The sequence below is a fragment of the Erythrolamprus reginae genome, chromosome 3, assembly GCF_031021105.1.
Source record: "Erythrolamprus reginae isolate rEryReg1 chromosome 3, rEryReg1.hap1, whole genome shotgun sequence".
Classification (NCBI taxonomy): Eukaryota; Metazoa; Chordata; class Lepidosauria; order Squamata; family Dipsadidae; genus Erythrolamprus; species Erythrolamprus reginae.
Window position 1 is genome coordinate 102,687,410 of NC_091952.1, and position 20,046 is coordinate 102,707,455.

Genomic DNA, 20,046 nt, shown 5'->3' on the forward strand with positions numbered 1-20,046 from the left:
AAATTGTAAGGGCCTAGGGGGAAAGAGCATCTCAATTCCCCCATGCCTGGCGGCAGAGGTGGGTTTTAAGGAGCTTATGAAAGGCAAGGAGGGTGGGGGCAATTCTAATCTCTGGGGGGAGTTGGTTCCAGAGGGCTGGGGCCGCCACAGAGAAGGCTCTTCCCCTGGGTCCTGCCAAGTGGCATTGTTTAGTTGACGGGACCCGGAGAAGACCCACTCTGTGGGACCTTACCGGTCGCTGGGATTCGTGCAGCAGAAGGCGGTCCCTGAGATAATCTGGTCCGGTGCCATGAAGGGCTTTATAGGTCATAACCAACACTTTGAATTGTGACTGGAAACTGATCGGCACCCAATGCAGACTGCGGAGTGTTGGTGTAACATGGGCATATTTGGGAAAGCCCATGATTGCTCTCGCAGCTGCAATATATGATCTTCGATTATAGAAGACTTTAGGGGAAAGAACACAATTCTACCCATTCTCTAAAAAAGTCACATTAGTAATTAGGTTAAAGTTTGTCCATCAGTCCCAAAGCTGTCTGGTATTTTTAATATAGAAAGGGATACATTTCAGAATAATATGAGAGGAAAGTTATTTTTGCCCCTCTGCTTTCTGAAACAATCTTCTCCTTCCTCAAGCCCTCAAAAACTCTGCAAGATTTCTATTCCCTGCTGCTAATGGATTGTTGGACAGATTTAGATAGATTAAGGAGAAATTTTCTGACAGTAAGAGCAATTAATCAATGGGCTAGCTTGCCTCCTGGATTTCTGGGTGCTCCATACCTGGAAGCTTTCAAAAATTAGACTGGATAATCATTAAACCAGGATGGTACAAGGTCTCCTGCCTTGAGCTCATCTGTTTGGAACCCATATCGCATCTCAGACATTAACACCCTTGAAAATGTCCAAAGATACTTCACCAGAAGAGCCCTTCACTCCTCCACTCGAAATAGAATACCCTACGAAACTAGACTTTCAATCCTGGGCCTAGAAAGTTTAGAACTAAGACGCCTTAAACAAGATCTAAGTATTGCCCACAAGATCATATGCTGCAACGTCCTGCCTGTCGGCAGCTACTTCAGCTTCAACCAAAACAACACAAGAGCACACAACAGATTTAAAGTTAATATTAACCGCTCCAAACTTGACTGTAAAAAATATGACTTCAGTAACTGAGTTGTCGAAGCGTGGAACTCATTACCCGACTCCATAGTGTCATCCCCAAACCTCCAACACTTTACTCTTAGATTATCTACAGTTGACCTATCCAGATTCCTAAGAGGTCAGTAAGGGGCGGGTAGAAGTGCACTAGAGTGCCTTCCGTCCCCTGTCCTATTGCTCTCCTATATCTCCTATACCTTTCTTCTATTCCTATATCTCTTCTTCTATTCTTTCATTGATATGTTCTATTACTATATCTTCTTTTCTATTATATCTTAGATATATTTTACTATGAGTATCTCCTCTATAACCTTCATCATGTATTTTACTATGTGTATATAGATATATACCCACTAAAACCCTCATTGTGTATTGGACAAAACAAACAAACAAACAAACAAATAAATAAGAGCCCTTCCTGCCCTATGATTCTCTGTTCTACATTCCTCTATGGGAGTAAAGAAACTGCCCTTATCTATGATAAATCCTTGGGGGTTTTTTTCTCCCCACTGTATGTTACTAAGAATGAAAGCGTGCGCAAAAGAAGATTTCTGGCATCATGCCTGCAGCCCTTCCGGGGTTCAAGGAATTTACCCCTCTGATACAATATTCACCAAATTGCTAAATCAGCTGACATTGTTTTAAAACAAAGTTTATCATTTCTAACAGGGGCTATTTTCTTTTGTTATTTAATTGCATCACTTTGAAATAAAGTCAACATGAGAGAGGAGAACAGAAATCTATGTTTTAATCCTGGAAAAACTAAGACAAATTGAATGAACAAACGATGTCGGGGTAGATTCAGGGCAACTGAGTGAGATGGAGCATTTACTGTCCGGGCAGCCTTCCTGACTTCACAGAGTTCGTGGCAGAGATTTTCTCTTTGCGCCCTGAGAGAGAAACTCCTGCCACTTTAATATTGAACTCTCAATCTTGCAAGTGGGACACAAGAGTCTTTACCACTAGGCCACCGTACTTCTCATTCTGGATATAATTTTGTTCTGTCGGGCTCTCTGGTAGACTCCTCCCAAAAATTCACAGGTACAAATGTCAGACACACACACGTTTGAAAATTCAAAACAATCTTCTTTATAATGACAATTCACTTAACATAAGCCCTCTTTTGATATAGCAAAGAGCACTGGTCTCCAAACAAACTGGTAATTTGTACAAGTCCCTTATCAGTTCTGTGATACTCAGCTTGCAGCTGTGAGGCAATTCACAGTCCTTCTTCTTTCACAAAGTGAAACACACTTTGCTCTGGTTTAGTTTCATAGCGGGGGAAAATCAGCATACAAAAGGTCAAAGTCAGTAAAGCGGTCATGAAACACAACGATCAGATAATCCTCCACAATGGCCAAACCCACAGACTGCTAATTATAGCAGCCTCACTAATTACCATAGCCCCACCCAACCACAGGTGGCCTCATTTTCTTTGATAATAATCTCTCAGTTGTTGCCTATGCATCGCTCTCCACATGCGTGGCTGTATCATTAACTCTTGTTCTGAATCCAAGGAGGAGCTAGATAATTGATCTCCTTCTGAGCTGTCTGCCACACTCTCCTCCTCCCTGTCACTCATGTCTTCTTGGTCAGAGGAGCCTTCATCAGCAGATTCCACCGGGGGTGATGTGGATGTCTCCCCCACATCCACAGTCCTTAGGGCAGGAGCAGAGCCAGAGCTAACCACAACAGCATGTGTGCTGGAGTTGGCATAGGGCAACACCTCGTGTACCCTCAGATATGGCTCCATGTGCTACAGGTGGCAGGTGTGCCATAGGTTCACCATCACTGGTCTATACAGGTGGTACCTTGGTACTCATGGATAATTCGTTCTTGGATTAGTAGCAAGTACTAAAACCCATGAGTATTGTGCAAACCATGGGACTTACTACGTGACCCTTTATTTTGATTGTAGGGAATAGTATATCACAAGACAGCCAACACCAACAAGTTCTACCCTGCCCATCTAGTACCAAGAGAAAGAAGAGCAATGGGACAAGATTCTTATTTCAAAATGAATTGAGTATTGAAGCAGTCAGATCTGACAACTTTTGAAGCAGTCGAGGATCACGATATGATTATGCTAAAATAAGCAATACCAAAGGGAAAAAAAAGGATTTATTGTTTTTCATAATTTAGCAATAAGGAGCATGCTTCCCAAATGTGCAAATTATAATGGAACTTGGGTACCTCTATCATTGTATTACTTGTAAATTTGTAGAATTTATTCAAAAAAAGATTTAGAGCAGGGTTGGAGAAAAACTGCAATATTAAGGATTACAGATTGGCTTCTTGTACTGTTCAAGATGGGATCAACTTGCGAAGTGGCATGGAATGGCACAGTCACCCCACCATAAAGTTTAGTGTCAATAAGCAAAGTCCTACAACTTGAACATTCCTTGAATACCCCAAGAAAATAAAACTTTTCATCCCGCAAACCTTTGCATTCAACTCTTAGTTTTCAACTCTATAAGCACAATGTTTTGTGGTGCTCATTTGGACCAAATAAAAGGATAATTGTATAAATATTTACTTTAGTAGCTAATGGATAGTGTGAAATTTGTCTTCATTCATTCATTCATTCATTCATTCATTTTTTTAAAATTTTATTATTTTATTTGATTTTATTATTTTATTTTATTATTATTTTATTTATTTTATTTATTTTATTAATTTAATTTAATTTTATTTAATTATTTAATTTTATTATTTTATATTATATTTTATATTTTATTTTATTATTTTATTTTATTTTTTATTTTATTTTATTTTATTCTTTGACATATTCCCCTGAGTTTCCTATCTCAGTTCTTATAGCTGTCTTCTATGGTGGGCAAGAATTTGCACAATAAATGGAGGAAATGTAATAACCCTTGGAGGGAGGGAGGGAGGGAGGGAGAGAGAGAGGGAGGGAGAGGGGGAGAGAGGGGGAAAAGAGAGGCAAAAGTGCCAGAGTAACTTGAATCACAATCTGTTTATAATCAAGGATTCAGATGTCCATTGGTCAGATAGATCTCCTCAGTAGATTTTTATTTAACAAGGAAAATCATTAGTCCAAACATTTTATCAGCAATTCCAGGTTGTTGATAGATGCTGTGGTCCAGGCTGTTTCTTCCCCATCCACATGTTCTAATAATGTGTTGATGTGTTCTGCATTGTTATAAATAGCGCTTTCTGCCTGTCTTTTTTTCCTCTGTCTCCCAATTTTCTCTAGATTATTTTGGCCCTGGACAGCCGGAGGCGATCTTTCTCAATCCTCTGGAGAGGTCTTCCAAGATGGAACCTTTCTACAAAGGGAGTCATCATCCTGTGGTGAAAAATGCTCATTTGGCAAGACTCAGACAATTTATATTTAAATTTAAAAAATTGCATTATGGACATTTCTGTTTACTTTGGTCCAGAGCAAGCAGAGTTGCACGTTCCGACTTTATGAGACAAAGGAGACAATAAACGGTTGAAGTGTAGAAAAGTGAAAAATTATGCATTCAATCAGGCAATAAATAAATAATTTATTAACTTCTTTTTTAAAAGGTCAATATGCACTTACCATTAAATTCCACTAAAAATTATTCTGCTACATTCATTATACTTCATTATATCAGAGTTTGTTGCAAAATTAAATCCAGAAAGCACACACAGGTACCTGATTCAGCAAGATTCACTAGCTTCTTTATATACACAATAACAGATACAATATATGTACAATACCAAGAATAGATTCTTCTAATGTGGTAGCTGTTACAAGCAAACCACAAGCAGAGTAGAGCAGACTTGTTACTAGTTCAGAGTTGCAGATGGACTAGTTTCAGTTTCAATTCTCAGCACAGCCCTCAGAGCTGCGGTAAGCCACGCCCAGGCTCCAATCTCTTTCAGCTCCCATTGGCTGACCTTGTTACCATGTCTCTGCCAGTTCACGAATATTCTGACACATTATTTACTTAATTAAAATTCAGAATTAAAGAAAGAGGGGTAATTTAGAAGTCTTCAAAGAGCCCTCACTTTATTACACTTAGTTGTAGAAATAGAAGATTGTAATCCTACAAGTCCTATAATACCCAGCCAGCATAATCAAAAGGATATGGTCATTATAAACATTTATGGGACAAAACCTAGCTATAAACATCTGTAAACAGGAAGAGCCAAATGTCTCACAAAAATTCCAGCTTAAAGCAAAGCCAGGAACAGATCCCATATCCCAATCCAGTGATGGTGAACCTTTTTTTCTTCGGGTGCCGAAAGAGCGTGAAGGTGTGCTATCGCGCATGCATGAGTGCCCACACCCATAATTCAATGCCTGGGGAAGACAAAAACAGCTTCCTAATCTGATCCTTGCAAAGACATATAATCAGTAGCAGGTTGCAGCCGGTACGGCCCAATTTGGTGTTCCAGTAGGGAAAATGGAGCTGTGCACGCAGCTCCATGTCCCCGATGCATGCCCGCCCGCACGAGATTTGGCTTCTGCACATGCACAGGAAGCCAAATTTCACGCGAGGATGCTCGTATGCCTGAGATTTCGCCGGGTTTAGGCATTTTTTGCTTCCGTGAAGCAAAAAAACCCCGCCAAAAATTGGTGAAATCCCTCGTGTGCAAGAATCCTCATGCAGGATTTGGCTTCCTGTGCATGTGCAGAAGCCAAATCTTGTACCAACATGCACACACCTGCCTGCCAGCTGCACATGTGCCCAAATTGGTCACCGGGAGTGCACCAAGAGAACTGGCGACGGGGAACCCTTGCCTGCATATAATCTATACAGTAAAGTGGAAAACATTTTCTAAACTTGGGTTTTCTATATGAAGGAAAGAAGAAAGCTTCTTTGGGCTCCCATCTGTGGACTTTTTATACGCATCTGATAGACCTCTGTGACGATTAACCAGATGTGCCTAGACTTGACACAGCATGGCTGTTCCCATGTCTACCAACCCAAAGGAATTCCTTTTTGCCTAAAGTGTTCACTTCTAGAATGCAACAAAAGTTTCAGTGATTTCCTAGAGTCCAAAAGGAAAAAACCATAACTGGTTCCCTCCACTTTTTTTTTTGCAATAAATTATGGATTCTTCTACATGGACTGAGGAACGGAATATGGGTGTTTCATTAATCTATTGCTAAAATGTCTCCTCTTGAAACTCCTCAAACATAAATATGTTTTATGTTAGCTTTCTGAAGCTTCTATATTTCTGCGTAAATTAGATTTTTCCACACAAGTTCCAAATCCAGATAAAGAAAATCAAATTCAACCCAATCAAGTGAAAAAAATTATACTTGCTCATTTATTCTTTGAGGGAAATGATCCAAAGCTAAAATACTTTTAATTTCACAGAAACTTGTCCAGGATCCAAACAAGTTTTACTCTGATGATTAATGCAAGAAATTATGTAACCACCACCTCCTGATCTTACAGGAAATAAGCTGAAATTCTTAAACTCCCCAAATATGCAACATAATTCAGCCTCTGTAGCACGTATCTGAAGATAATTGATCAAAGAATACTTCAAAAATCTTAAATCATTGAAGAAAGGAAGAACAAATGCCCTGCTTGCTACCTTTTCATGAACTTCCATAAATAATTAGGTGGAAATGAAATTCTAGACTAGGGAAATTTGGGTCTTATCCAAGTCTAAATATGAATCAAATTCCTCTTTTAGGTTTTAATCTTTAGTGCCATCTATTGCTACACTGTAGAAACTTCATCAACCAGAAAAGTCATTGGTTAAAATGCATTGTTTACCTAATTCATAGCCTGTTGCTGGTAGTTTGCTAAAAGGTACCCAATCTTCAGCTTATTAAAATAACCAAGAAATACATTAAATGGCTCAAAAAAGGCTGCATAATTTTTTGCCTGCAGGATTTACTGTTTAGTTAAAAGCCAGTTTTTTGGGGAACTGATTTTATAATACAGACTAATTTACTACGGATGGTGGAGATTTAGACTTCTAATCACAGGAATTTTTTCCGTTTGTAGAAGCGCTAGTTTTTCAAAGAAAAAGTAGTGTTTAGTGCAACTGCATTCTATCTCAATTTTGCAAATTCCTTAAGGACTTGAGCAATTGCTTTTCCTGAAAAAGAGATGGCAATCATTTTATTTTTAAAAAGATCATTGTGGGTAGAGAGGAGGTACCAGAAGGGATTCAGGACCAACCACCCCCAACAAATATACTGTTACCAAGTTAGCAGACTATACATGACACTAGAACTAGACAATAAAATTACAAAACCAGATTGTTATTTTTTAAAATGAAGGTAAGAAGTTGAGTTTGTTGTACGTTTTCCTGTTGCCTGACATAATTGGCTCATGCTAATTTTTATGACAAAGATAGCAATTTATAGTATTTTTAGGGGGAAATATCAAGTGTGTTGTATAGGTTGATGGATTGGATTATCAACACAAATCAACCCCAAATTAACAGAGAATGTGGAAACTTCACACTAGACTTCAACCATGTTGCAGTGTGTGCCTCTCCATTCTTCCTCCATACGCTGGGTCCTTGGTTTCCAGATGAGATGCAAGTTTCCAGGGTCTGTGTTGGTTTTGGGAACCATGTCATCTGCTGGTGTTGGTCCACTGTGCTTCATTAAGTCCAGGGTCAACACAGCCATCTACTGGGATATTTTGGAGCACTTCATGCTTCCTTCCACAGCCTAGCTTTATGGGGATGTTGACTTCAATTTTTCAGCATACTTGCCCATACTGCCAAAAGCACCAAAACCTGGTTCATTGGCTATAGGATTACTGTGCTTGATTGACCAGCAAACTTGCCTGACCTAAACCCCATAGAGAATCCATGGGGCACTGCCAAGAAAAAGAGGAGAGACATGAGACCGAACAATGCAGAAGAGCTGAAGGCCGCTATTGAAGCATCTTGGCCTTCCATAATACCTCAGCAGTGCCACAGACTGAGAGCTTCCATGCCACGCCTTGAGGCAGAAATTGCTGCAAAAGGGGCTCAAACCAAGTACTGAGTACAGTGGTACCTCATGATACGAACTTAATTGGTTCCAGGAGGAGGTTCGTAAGGTGAAAAGTTCATAAGATGAAACAATGTTTCCCATAGGAATCAATGTAAAAGCAAATAATGTGTGCAAATCCTTCAGGAAAATCCCAAACTTTAGAAGGGAGGCGAACAGAGGGCAGGGAGGAGCAGCTAAAGGGGGCGGGTGGAAGAAGCCAGGCTAGGCTAAAGGGTGAGTGGGAAGGAAGAAAGGCAAGGGGGTGCCCCTCCCTTTTCTTTCTTCAAGACACCCTTTCAGTGCCTTTGCAAGCACGCTGTTCTCTGCAAAATCTTTCCTCCCCCAAGCCGCCCCTCCCTTTTCTTTCTTCAAAAGACACCCTTTCAGTGCCTTTGCAAGCACGCTGTTCTCCTAGTTTTTAAAATGCAGTCTTTCCCCCTCCAAGCCGCCCCTCCCTTTTCTTTCTTCAAAAAAAGGGGGAAAAAGAAACCCCTTCATCCCAGCAGCAGCTGCTTGGGTTCGTAAGGTGAAAATAGTTCGGAAGAAGAGGCAAGAAAAGTTCGTTAGAAGAGGCGTTCGTAAGATGAGGTACCACTGTACATATACATGTTTATACTTTTCAGAGATCCGATATTGTTCTATGTACAATCCTTGTTTTATTGATCACATGTAATATTCTAATTTTTTGAGACGGTGGATTTGGGGTTTTCATGAGCTGTACCCCATAATCATCACAAATCACATAATTATGACAAATCACAGTTTGAAGTATTTTGCCTTGTATGTAATGAGTCTATCATATTACATTTCACCTTTTAAATTGCATTACTGAAATAAATGAACTTTTACAAGATATTCTAATTTTTTGAGTTTCACCTGTACGTACAGTCATACCTCGTCTTACGAACCTAATTGGTTACAGGGGGAGGTTCGTAAGACGAAAGGTTCGTAAGACAAAACTTTGTTTCCCATAGGAAACAATGTAAAGTCAATTAATCCGTGCAACCAAACCCCCCCCCCCGCAAAAAAACGCTGCCGCCCGGCTGTCACCTTTTAAAACAGCCTGGGGGCTTCTCAGCGACCTCCCGAACGGCGAACGCCAAACCCGAACTTCCGGGTTCGGCGTTCGGGAGGCTGCCGAGAAGCCCCCCGGCTGTTTTAAAAGGTGACAGCTGGGCGGCGGGGCTTCCCAGCAGCCTCCGAACGCCGAACGCGGAAGTTCGGGTTTGGCGTTCGGCTTCGGGAGGCTGCTGGGAAGCCGCCCGGCTGTTTTAAAAGGTGACAGCCGGGCTGGGGGGCTTCCCAGCAGCCTCCCGAACCCCGAACTTTTGCCGAACTTCCGGGTTTGGGAGGCTGCTGGGAAGCCCCCCAGCCCGGCTGTCACCTTTTAAAACAGCCGGCCGGCTTCCCAGCAGCGTCCCGAAGCCGAACGCCAAACCTGAACTTCCGCATTCGGCGTTCAGAGGCTGCTGGGAAGCCGCCCGGCTGTTTTAAAAGGTGACAGCTGGGTTGGGGGGCTTCCCAGCAGCCTCCTGAACCCCGAACCTGGAAGTTCGGCAAAGGTTCAGGGTTTGGGAGGTTGCTGGGAAGCCCCCCAGCCCAGCTGCCACCTTTTAAAACAGCCGGGCGGCTTTCCAGCAGCCTCCCGAAGCCGAACGCCAAACCCGAACTTCCGCGTTCGGCGTCTGCTGGGAAGCCCCGCCGCCCGGCTTTCACCTTTTAAAACAGCCGGGGGGCTTCCCAACAGCCTCCCGAACGCCAAACCCGGAAGTTCGGGTTTGGCGTTCGTAACACGAAAAAAGTTCGTAAGAAGAGGCAAATTTTTTCTGAACCCCGGGTTCGTATCTTGAGTTGTTCGTAAGACAAGGGGTTCGTATCTTGAAGTAGCACTGTACTTGTATTTTGCCCACATGTATTTTGAAGAGTGTCAACTTTGTTGAAATCATTAAGTCCAATGAACAATTCATTTTAGCACTCTGACCAGAATATTTACAGGTTTTATTAAATCTTTACAATCAGCAATTATAATCAAGTAGACAATTTTATATACAAAGATTATGTACAATTTGAGCTCAGACTTTTACATCACAGTACACATTTGCCCTTAGGGATATTGTATACGCTTAAAATCGCCAGACAGAAAAATCCAACAGTAGTGTTAACAAGCACCCCTTTAGACTTTTTTCATAAATTACATCATAAGAAAATATATGGCTGTAAATTGGGTTGGTAAAAAGTCTTACAAAAATGTGGATGTATGGTATGCATTCATAGAATGTTCGTTCTCTGTTGTACTGACTGTTGGGTATATCATTATCCCTCGGATCTCTTTATACCTGCACTAAGTAACCACATGGGGGGAAAAGATGGAGACAAAACAAGCAGGTTAAGGAAGAGCCCAATGAGAGATGAACTAGTATTATGCCAACTTCTGCACGACTTCCCTTTAGGTTAGATGCATGTAAGTGGCTGACGTTCGTGCTTCTCATAAAGGGTGCCAGAATGATAGTCTAAAAAGGCTGATATGACGATCTTAAATTAGGTAACTTCTCTCCCAAAAGCCATTAATGTAGTTAATATGTAAACCCTTTTCCTGTTGAGCAGGCTTATGGCTGTGATGAAGAACTAGATATATAAAAAGGACAAGCTATATCTGAGGTAGACTACCACCTTTCAGATGCTCCTTTCTAATGGCAAGCAAGTATCTCAATAATCCCTGAATCAATGAGGAAAACTCAAAGCATTTGCAGATATTTAATGGCAGGCATAACCTAACATTCATGGTATGAACTATGTATGGGAGAACAGCAGGTGTGTAAACCCTTAATAAAGAGCTGCATTAATTAATAGTTAATATAAAAGGTGGTAAAAATTAAGTGGTTGTGCAGAAAGTTATGAATCTGTCCAAAATGCTTTGTGAAGGCGCTACTAGTAAATGATCTTATCAGAAATAAAATGAGCAAGTCCTGCTATAGGATTAAAGAAAACAGCAGCTCGGTAAATTATTGTAAATCAGAAGAAATATTTAAAAAGCCTTTTACTAAAGGTATTCCTATTCTGGACGTGCAATACATTCCAGGTGTTTTTAATGCATTTTGTCAGTTAAAAACACATTCTCTATCATAGGGCCCTATAAACTATTAAAGGGCACTTTAAAGAATCTAGTACTGAAGTTCTCTGAAGGAATATCCTAGTGCATAAAAACTAAGATTCATATTTAAACACAATTTGGGGTTCATTATATGCAAATAAAATATTTTAAAAAGTTAAAGGACACTTGTTTTATTAATTCACGACCATTTCCATCCAATTCCTGTAAAAGTCTCACCTAGGTATCAAATTCCTACAAACATTCTGATCTGTACATTTAAAAGGCTGCTTTACACACTGTAAATTTTTTGTAGAAGGACCTTTCAGCAGTTTGCCCTACCTACCGACTGTACATACATAAACTGCAATGTGGTTTTAATCGCTGACTATGTATCCATCTTTTGTGACCAAGAAATAACTCCGACCTACAAGAGCAAAAGAATAATTCATTCCATCTTCAGTTCCCAATTCAATTGGAAAGTAAAAGAGGTGGTTTAACTCTCATGCCATTGCAGTTGATCTTTTTCTGATATAGAAAGCCACTCTTATCATTCAGTTCAATGGGGAAATAAAATGCTGCGTTAGAGGGAGGCCATTGGTTCCCTCCAGAAAACAGCTATCCAATGCAATATTGGATAGTCAAGTTTCAGTAATAAGGAGACTGCAGGGAGATGCAATGTAAACGTACTTGTAGTGTGACAAGCTATCCCATACTACATATTGCATTTGATCATATGATCAATTTTTGCAAAAAATCAGCTCTACATGAAAAGGCCAAGTAGAGGGTGCAGTTCAATATGGCTGTGTCAAATTATTTGACTTTTTGCTTCCTAAAAGTAAAAAAAAAAAATGGAAAAAAAATGTTAGGCAGTCTTATTTGCTTTGTTTGCTACACTGGGATTTTTTTTAAAAGCAAACTAAATTTAAACTTAAGACATCTGTGAAACATGATTGCTGTGAAATATTTCTGCTACAATTGAAAAAAAAATCTATACTAGTGACATGCAAAATGTTCTGAATTCAAAACATGCTGAGTTCAAACTGCTCTGATCCAAGTTTGAACAGGACTTTTCCAGAAGTGCTCACAGTGCAAAGCACAAAATACCTGCTATGAACCTAGAGCATTCCAATAAGCACAGATCCACCCAATTTGAAGTCGAAAGGTTTCAAATTCAACATGTTTGCATACCCCTCAACTACACGATACTAGTTTTTGCTTGGCTTTCTATTACGCTAAGGATGCATTACTTCTTGTTGAGTTACTGACCACTTTTTATAGAAGGAAAATACACAAATTTTAAGATAAGCACAGAATAGGATGATTTTGATGTAAGGCCCACTTAATTATTTAAAAAATGCAGAACAAAATAAATTAAATCCTAATGCAAGATGATTTCGTACCTTTTCCAGAGATTGGGAAGGGTACTAAGTTTGGCTCATTTTGAACTTGCCATTTAATGCACAACATTCAAAACAAAAGTGACGGGAGTGTAGAGAGCTTTTGTTCCATTATCCATAAACAACTTAAAGAATTATCCAGTTTTTCTTCTTCATTTTTGTTAAAAGAGCACATTGCCTTTGGTTTATAAAGTACATTGTCTTGAATTAAAAACAAAGAATAACTTCCAAGTGAATTCGTCTCCAAAGTGATAAAATGGAAGAAGTGATAAGGAAGTGTGGCACACTTATTACATTAAGTGGCACAAAACAATCACAGCTGCCTACTGCTTTGCCTTCATCATAAAGGCACAACGAACTATTTTTCACCAAGTCTCCAAAAAGACTTGAGATACAACATTGACTCTCAAAAGCAGCACTGTCACACCTGCCATTCGTGGCCTTTGTGGGCCAAGATGTAAAGCTACAACTGGCCATTCAGGCTCACTGGTGCATGAATCCCACTGCAGTCATTTCTTTGCCTCCCGAAGACTATGCTAACCTAACCCACAACAATCTGGAACACAGGAAGAATTCATATCATTCCCTGAATGAACCTTCTGTATTGCAGCACCATGCAAAAGAACTCTGCAAATGGGTGGATTGCACATTCCCATTTTTAAAAACAAGGTAAACAAAAAAAAAACCCAGTTCAAATTATAACACATGCTGGCTTTTGCCAATAAAAACCTGGCTGCTTGTCACAATACTGAACAATTCTTTTTGAATTTCAGATATCAGGGCCATTATCTCCTTGGTAAAGTTCACAAGCAAAGTACTTGAAGTTATAGTTCATCTTTTTCCATCATTTCAAATGCTTCTATGTCTTCATTCCAATCAGCTAATATTGATTCCATAGATTGGTCTTTATTACTCCAGTTATTACTGGGACTGGAACCTGTTTCAATCTTTGACTGTTCTTCAGGATGATTATCCTGTTCTGCTGCTTGACTGCTACTACTAATTTCCTGAAATTCAGGGGTACAAGAATCTTCGTTTGTTTGAGAAAAACTATTGCTGTCTGATTCTGCAAATGAGCTCTTATCAACTTCTCCTTCAGATTCTTGAGAGACCAAATTCAAATCTGCTGAAATCTCTTCCTTTTTCTGATTATGGGAATCATTATCAGATGACATCTGATCCACGGTTTCCATTTCCAAATCTTAGGAGTAAAGTGGGGGGAAAAAAATTATTTAAAACATTTCTAGTTTACTTCCAGCTAGAAGTACCATATGACCATAAGCAATATCAATTGACTTTTTAAAATTTTGATTAAAAGGGTCAAGGCTAAACTCCCATTAGCACGTCTTTGAGCTTCTTCAAATTTACATCCATTAAATAAGTATTATAAAGAAATCAGTATAAATTACTTATTTGATTACTAATACAAGGATAATGTTCTCCTTAAGCAACTGATCAACCTTAAGTTTCCATGGGACCATTTTTCCTCTTATTCCAAGCAACTGTTTCTATCATATAAGCATTAAAATAAACAGCTTAGCAAAAACCCTGTTTACTTATTTTGAATCTAAATTTTTAAATCATTCTAATATTAGGATGTACAAAGAATCCTAATCTCCAGCATTATTTGAAAATAATTTTTGATCACTAGACTGAAACTGGAATTAAGAAACTAGTCATTGCCTCCCATAATTTATAGGCATTTAAAATATTCATCAAATTTTTGTGATGATTTTTGACAAAGCAGTAATGATACAAGAAAATACCTCAACTTTCTTAATGAGAGCACCCAACATAGGTATATTTCTACAATTAGATTTTGTACACTTCGTGTTGGATCAACATGTCAGCAGCATCCCAATAACTTTTAAACATAAACTATCCATAAATTAAGGTCTAGATCTTGCTGACTAATTTACATTTCATTTAGTCGTAGTATTAGAAAACATCTCAAAATATCTTTTTATCTCTTATTCTCTCTCTTGGTAAAGTATGTACAGATATTTTAAATACTTACTGCTATCAATAATGTAGTTTGGAATCGTTTTATCTTTAAATATAGTTGCTGACATTCCAAAGGTAGCACAAGGAGAAGGGGAAAAGTACATGTGCATAAATCCACAAACCCACCAACTTTCAATTAAGTTCATTTATTTACTTAGCAGCTGCTTTAGGAAAAAAAACTCTATGAGATCTCAACAGGATTCAAACAACTACTTATATGTGTATATTTATTTGTTAGAGTTATAAAGCCTTCAACTCTAATAGTGTGACTCTGGGCTGCATAAAGCATTAAAAAAACACCCCCTCCCACCTTATAACATGGGGGGAAAAATTATGGCATTCAAATATAAAATACAAAATATAGAAATGGCAATGAGCCATAACTAAATAACCAAAAGAGGACGCCACTCAACTGGCCTCTGGTGGCAGGGGCAGATGAGAGAGCCAGCGCTTAATGGCTTTCCTAAAAATGAGTTGGGCCTGTTGTATATAGGTAAGGTGGGGAATAACAATGTTCCAAAGATGAGCAACCACAGAAAAGATATGCTTCAGACATCCCAGGACAAGATTTAAAAGAAAGGGGCAATTCTCCCTGTGGGGGAGAGGAGACATTCTTTGGATATGTTACTCCCTAAAGTACCCAAATCTATGACATACTAGTTTTTTTAAAATTGACCACCATTGAACCATCACTTTTAATCACATCTAGAAGCCTATGAAAGCCAGTCCAGTTCACACAGTAGTAGTGTTACATAGCATAATGAGATGTGCTCATAACTACCCACATGCTGCATTCTGGACTAACTGAAGCTTCTGGATGGTCTCTATACACTCTAACTGAAGCTCCTGCAGTAGTTCACTTGAAAGGTGACTGAGGATGATTGAGCGTGAGCTGGGCAGCTCAGTCCAGGAAGTGTAGCACACAAACTACAGTTGTGCAAAGGCCTCACTTGCCAGAGCTGTCACCTGTTCAGTAGGAGTTATGAATTCAGGAGAATCCCCAGATTGTGCACCACTTATGAATGAGTGGATCCCCACACTATAATGATTCGATTTTGGCAAAATCGAGGGCAACTTGTTTTTCTGTATCCAGGCCCTCACTAACTCTTTACATGGGAAAGAACCTCAACAGCTTCACTTGGTCAACCAGAGTCAGAGATGTATCACTGGATATCATCTGCATATTTATTTATTTATTGGATTTATATACTGCCCCTCTTGCAAAGGTAAACATACATTTAATTAACTACCTGCGTTAAAATGTTTTGTTTAAAAATATATATTTATTTTGTTGTGCAGAGTAAGGATTCATTCACAGAAATTCAGTTGGAATATTTAATAAATAATGATATCTCAGAAAATCTGGACTAGATTCCCATTTATTAGTTTCAAAAGCTTCATTTTCAATCTGATTAAATTTTCCTTCTCATTCCCTTTTTCTATATTCTCCACAATTGAAATTTAAAACTACAGGTAGTCCTCAATTAACGGTTGGAACTGGAATTGCCATCATTAAGTGATGCAGACGTAAACTGTGCCATATGACTATGCTGTTTAGCGATGGCAATTCCAGCAATCCTGATTGCTGACATTAAGTGAGGGCTGCATAGGCTATTAAGATGTAATTTTACCTTTTCTTTATCAGAAAGCAGTAGTTTTGTCCTTACCTCTGTCTTTTGCTTTATCCGAAAGCAGCACTTCTACACCTTCATATGACTGAATGGCATCAAGAATAATATTTCCTTCCTTGTTGAAGAGAAACAGCATGGGGATAGTGATATCATCTGTATTCTTGCCATCACCCGCCATTTGAAAAAGGGGAGCTGTATCACTGCTACTTCCTTCATTATCATCTAGGTACAACAAACATTTTTCCATTAAAATTTCCAGTTTTAAAATTTAAAATTTAAAATTTTAATTTAAAATTTCCATTTTCCATCCACATTTTTATTGAACATTTTATATATGAAGATAGACCTAAGTGATGTATTTTTTTCTTGACAGCAATAATCTTTGGAAAATTATTTTAACCGAAATAGGGACAGAATATCTTGTGTATTCTGTGAAGTACAAATACCCATAACATTTTAAAAGGCATTTTAGATATAACTTTCAAGATGTTATGGACAGGTGCTGATTTTATATAATGGGTAATATCAACTGCTTAATATTGCAAGCTGTCATGAAGAAAATCCAAATCCCAGATACACAATTAAAAATTACAGTGAGAAAGATAAAATAACTTCTATTGATATACTTTGAACACACAGATATGTATATCTGTGTGTAACTCTAAGCAACAAGACCTAAAATAATGTGAGTGTTTTACCTCTTATTTCTCTGCTACACCTTCTGTCCCATATGTGGGTTCCTACCGGTTCTAACCAATTTTTTAAACCTTTAGTAGCTCGGTGATGAGGTCACTGAGCCAGTTCTGTTGGAGTCTCCGTGGGCGCTGCCATCTTGGATTTTGTTTCTGGGCTTGCACAAAATCCAATTTTTGATTGCTGCGCATGCATGGTGTGACCCTGAGCAGAACCCACCTCTGTTCTGTCCCACTATTCAAATCATCTACACGCTTAGAAAGTGAATACAATGATGTACAATATGAAATATTCCACTCTAAAAAGAAAAGGCCAAGGGTCACTAAGCTAGCAGAAGTCACCAGAAAAAAACCTAGGCAACTGCTTGGACTGTCCTTCTTACATCTACCTATTGCCACTTGTCATTTGGTTTTGTCAACAGAAAGTACATGTGTGAGTAAAATAAACTCGTGGCAGGCCAATCTATTTCTCTAGTTCGCTTGGCAAACAGTTCAGATATCAATACAGGTAGTCCTTGACTTACAAGTTTGTTTAATGACCCTTCAAATTATAACAGCACTGAGAAAAGTGACTTAGATGACAATTTTTCACAATTACAACCTTTGTAGCATTCCCCCGTGTTCATGTGATCGAAATTCAGATGCTTGGCAATTGGTTGATAGTTGTGATCCTTTGCTGTGTCCCAATGTCATGTGATAACCTTTTGCAACCTTTTGACAAGCAAAATCAATGGGGAGGCCAGAGTCACTTAACAGCTATGTTACTCACTTAACAAGTGCACTGATTCACTTAACAACTGTGGCAAGAAAAGATATAAAGTGGAGCAAAATTCACTTAAACAAATGTCTCACTTAACAACAGAAATTTTGGGCTCCATCTTGGTCGTAGGCTGAGGACTACCTGTACAACCTTCAGATGCTGAAGTATTAAGACAGCAAATGCTGAAGCTGTTCAAGGAATCCTATCTGTTTTGATATTAAGCATGGGTCATTATATAGCCCATTCAATATCCTAGAGTGCACATTTCATACCTGCCTGGGACAATTTAGAAAATATACACTGAATTATAGTATATTTGCATAACTTTGAATAATTTACCAATAACGATGCCGCCTATGGCCCCAGCTTTTTGGATGTTCCGGGCCTTTTCAGCAAACATGCACTGCCCTCTTTGCATCAGAGCAATTTTTTCCTTCAGTGCTTCCGGATTGGTAATCTCAGAGCAACCATTATATGGTTTACTGACTGCAACAAATCCTCTTGTCTGTGGAAGAGATTAAAAGATTTAGTGTACAATATTGAAGCCTGTAGAACATTTGCATTCCACCAGCAAAATGTAAGAACGGTTTCCTAGCAAATATAGCTATCAAGTCTAACACAAAATTCAATAAGTATAAATCCATGGAAATCAATTCACTTAAAAGACACTGGAATATAGCCAGTAATTTTAAAACTCAGACATTTAATACAAAATGTTTTTCTTGATTTATATTTATTATGCTAAATAACAATACATTTCTTAGGCTAGATAAGAATTATTGTATCAACCTTAGTAATATTTTCAAGCTGCTTTATCAATTTATCACATGACAAAAGGGAGCATCTAATATGGGGTTACATAACCTTGCAGCGGTGGTCCAAATTGGTACATTTTTTATATTTTTGAGTTCCTACATGAATTTTAAATAACAAAAATCTTGCTTCTTGTGATAGATTAACATTTGTCTAGTTCATTATGGAACTGAGATAATCATATTCAGATTAGAAGAAACAAAGGCACAATTATAATCATAAGCTGAATATCTTCATCATGTTTAGTATAAAATACAAAAAGACTGTAGTCTTGTTGGACTTTCAGCCTATATGGGCAATGGTGGAAGATACTGAGATTTGTAGTTTAATAGCAAGGTGGCCATCTCAGCTAAATACAATTGAATATGATATTCTTCTGGAAAAGAACACTCTTGCATTTAAATAACTTCCAACGTATTTTACATATTAGCTAACAACACATAAACTGAGAAAGTACAACATAATTGCAATGTACATCTTTATATAAAAATATATACACAGTCAAAAGGTAAGGAACATATGGATCAAATTTGGTCCTAAATCTTTTGTAATACTGTATATGGTAATTTAGAATGCAGGTTTGAATCAGATGACACCAAAATTAACCCATAATTTTAGTTTTCAGAAGATTTAATAGGAAAAATGTAAAACAAGCCTACAGTCAAACTATCCCAACCAAAAAAGTTGGATGATGAGTTTTATATTGTATGTGAATTTAAGGTGTATATCGTGCTGCAGTTAATCACTTTTAACCCTGCTGTGCTTTTCAGAAAAACTCCCTAATGTAATGTTCCTGGGTCTATTTGTCCCGGACCACAAATTGATCATTTTAGGTACTTATATTTAGTTTTTTTGAAAGCTTTTTTCACTTGGAAACAAGTTTGAACATTTCTGCACACATTGAAATGAAAATTGAAATGAAAAAATTAATGCTTATTGATTTATTTTGCTGATAAAATGCTCCCCCCCCCCGATTTTGTGAATTTTTTTTCAATTTATAGATAGTTTTGCTTGCAAAATGCATTCTATTTTACTAAAGCTGGGGTGGGATTGGTAGCCTGAACATTTCAGAACATAATGATATGATGCTTATTGGTTTATTTTGCTCATAAATGGGCCCCCATGCTTATACTCAAATAGGCTTATACTCGAGTATAAGACAATATGGTCTGATATTCGAAAATAAACCAATAAGCATCATTTTTTTCAGTTCATTTCTATTTTTCTTATGATCAGGAATGTTCAATTTAGTATATCAAAAGTTTTTGGGGAAAATTCCTTAGAGATTTCTAGCCTAAAAAAATGAACTGACACGAAATGCTGAAAAAATGGGGGAGGGGCCTTTTCTGACCAAAATAAACAAATAAGACATCATTTTTTTCTATTCAATTCTATTTTTCTTATGATCAGGAATGTTCAATTTAGTATATCAAAACTTTTGGGGGGAAATTCCTTAGAGATTTGTAGCCTAAAAAAATATAAATTGACACGAATTTCAGAAAAAATGTGGGGGGAGCATTTTGATCAAAATAAAAATATAAGCCTCAATTT

The 20,046-nt window shown here is 38.2% G+C and overlaps 1 protein-coding gene across 1 annotated transcript in view; it reads right to left on the reverse strand.

The window, feature by feature from the left end:
- Window positions 1–10,073: 10,073 nt before the first annotated feature.
- EDEM3 (ER degradation enhancing alpha-mannosidase like protein 3) overlaps window positions 10,074–20,046 on the reverse strand; it is a 33,514-nt gene continuing 23,541 nt past the window's right edge. Inside the window, exons 18-20 of the mRNA XM_070746314.1 lie at window positions 18,022–18,187; window positions 16,267–16,452; window positions 10,074–13,796 (exon numbers count right to left, since the gene is read on the reverse strand). Of these exons, the coding sequence (XP_070602415.1) occupies window positions 13,420–13,796; window positions 16,267–16,452; window positions 18,022–18,187 (729 nt within the window). The 3' untranslated portion in view covers window positions 10,074–13,419. The remainder of the gene's footprint in view (window positions 13,797–16,266; window positions 16,453–18,021; window positions 18,188–20,046) is intronic.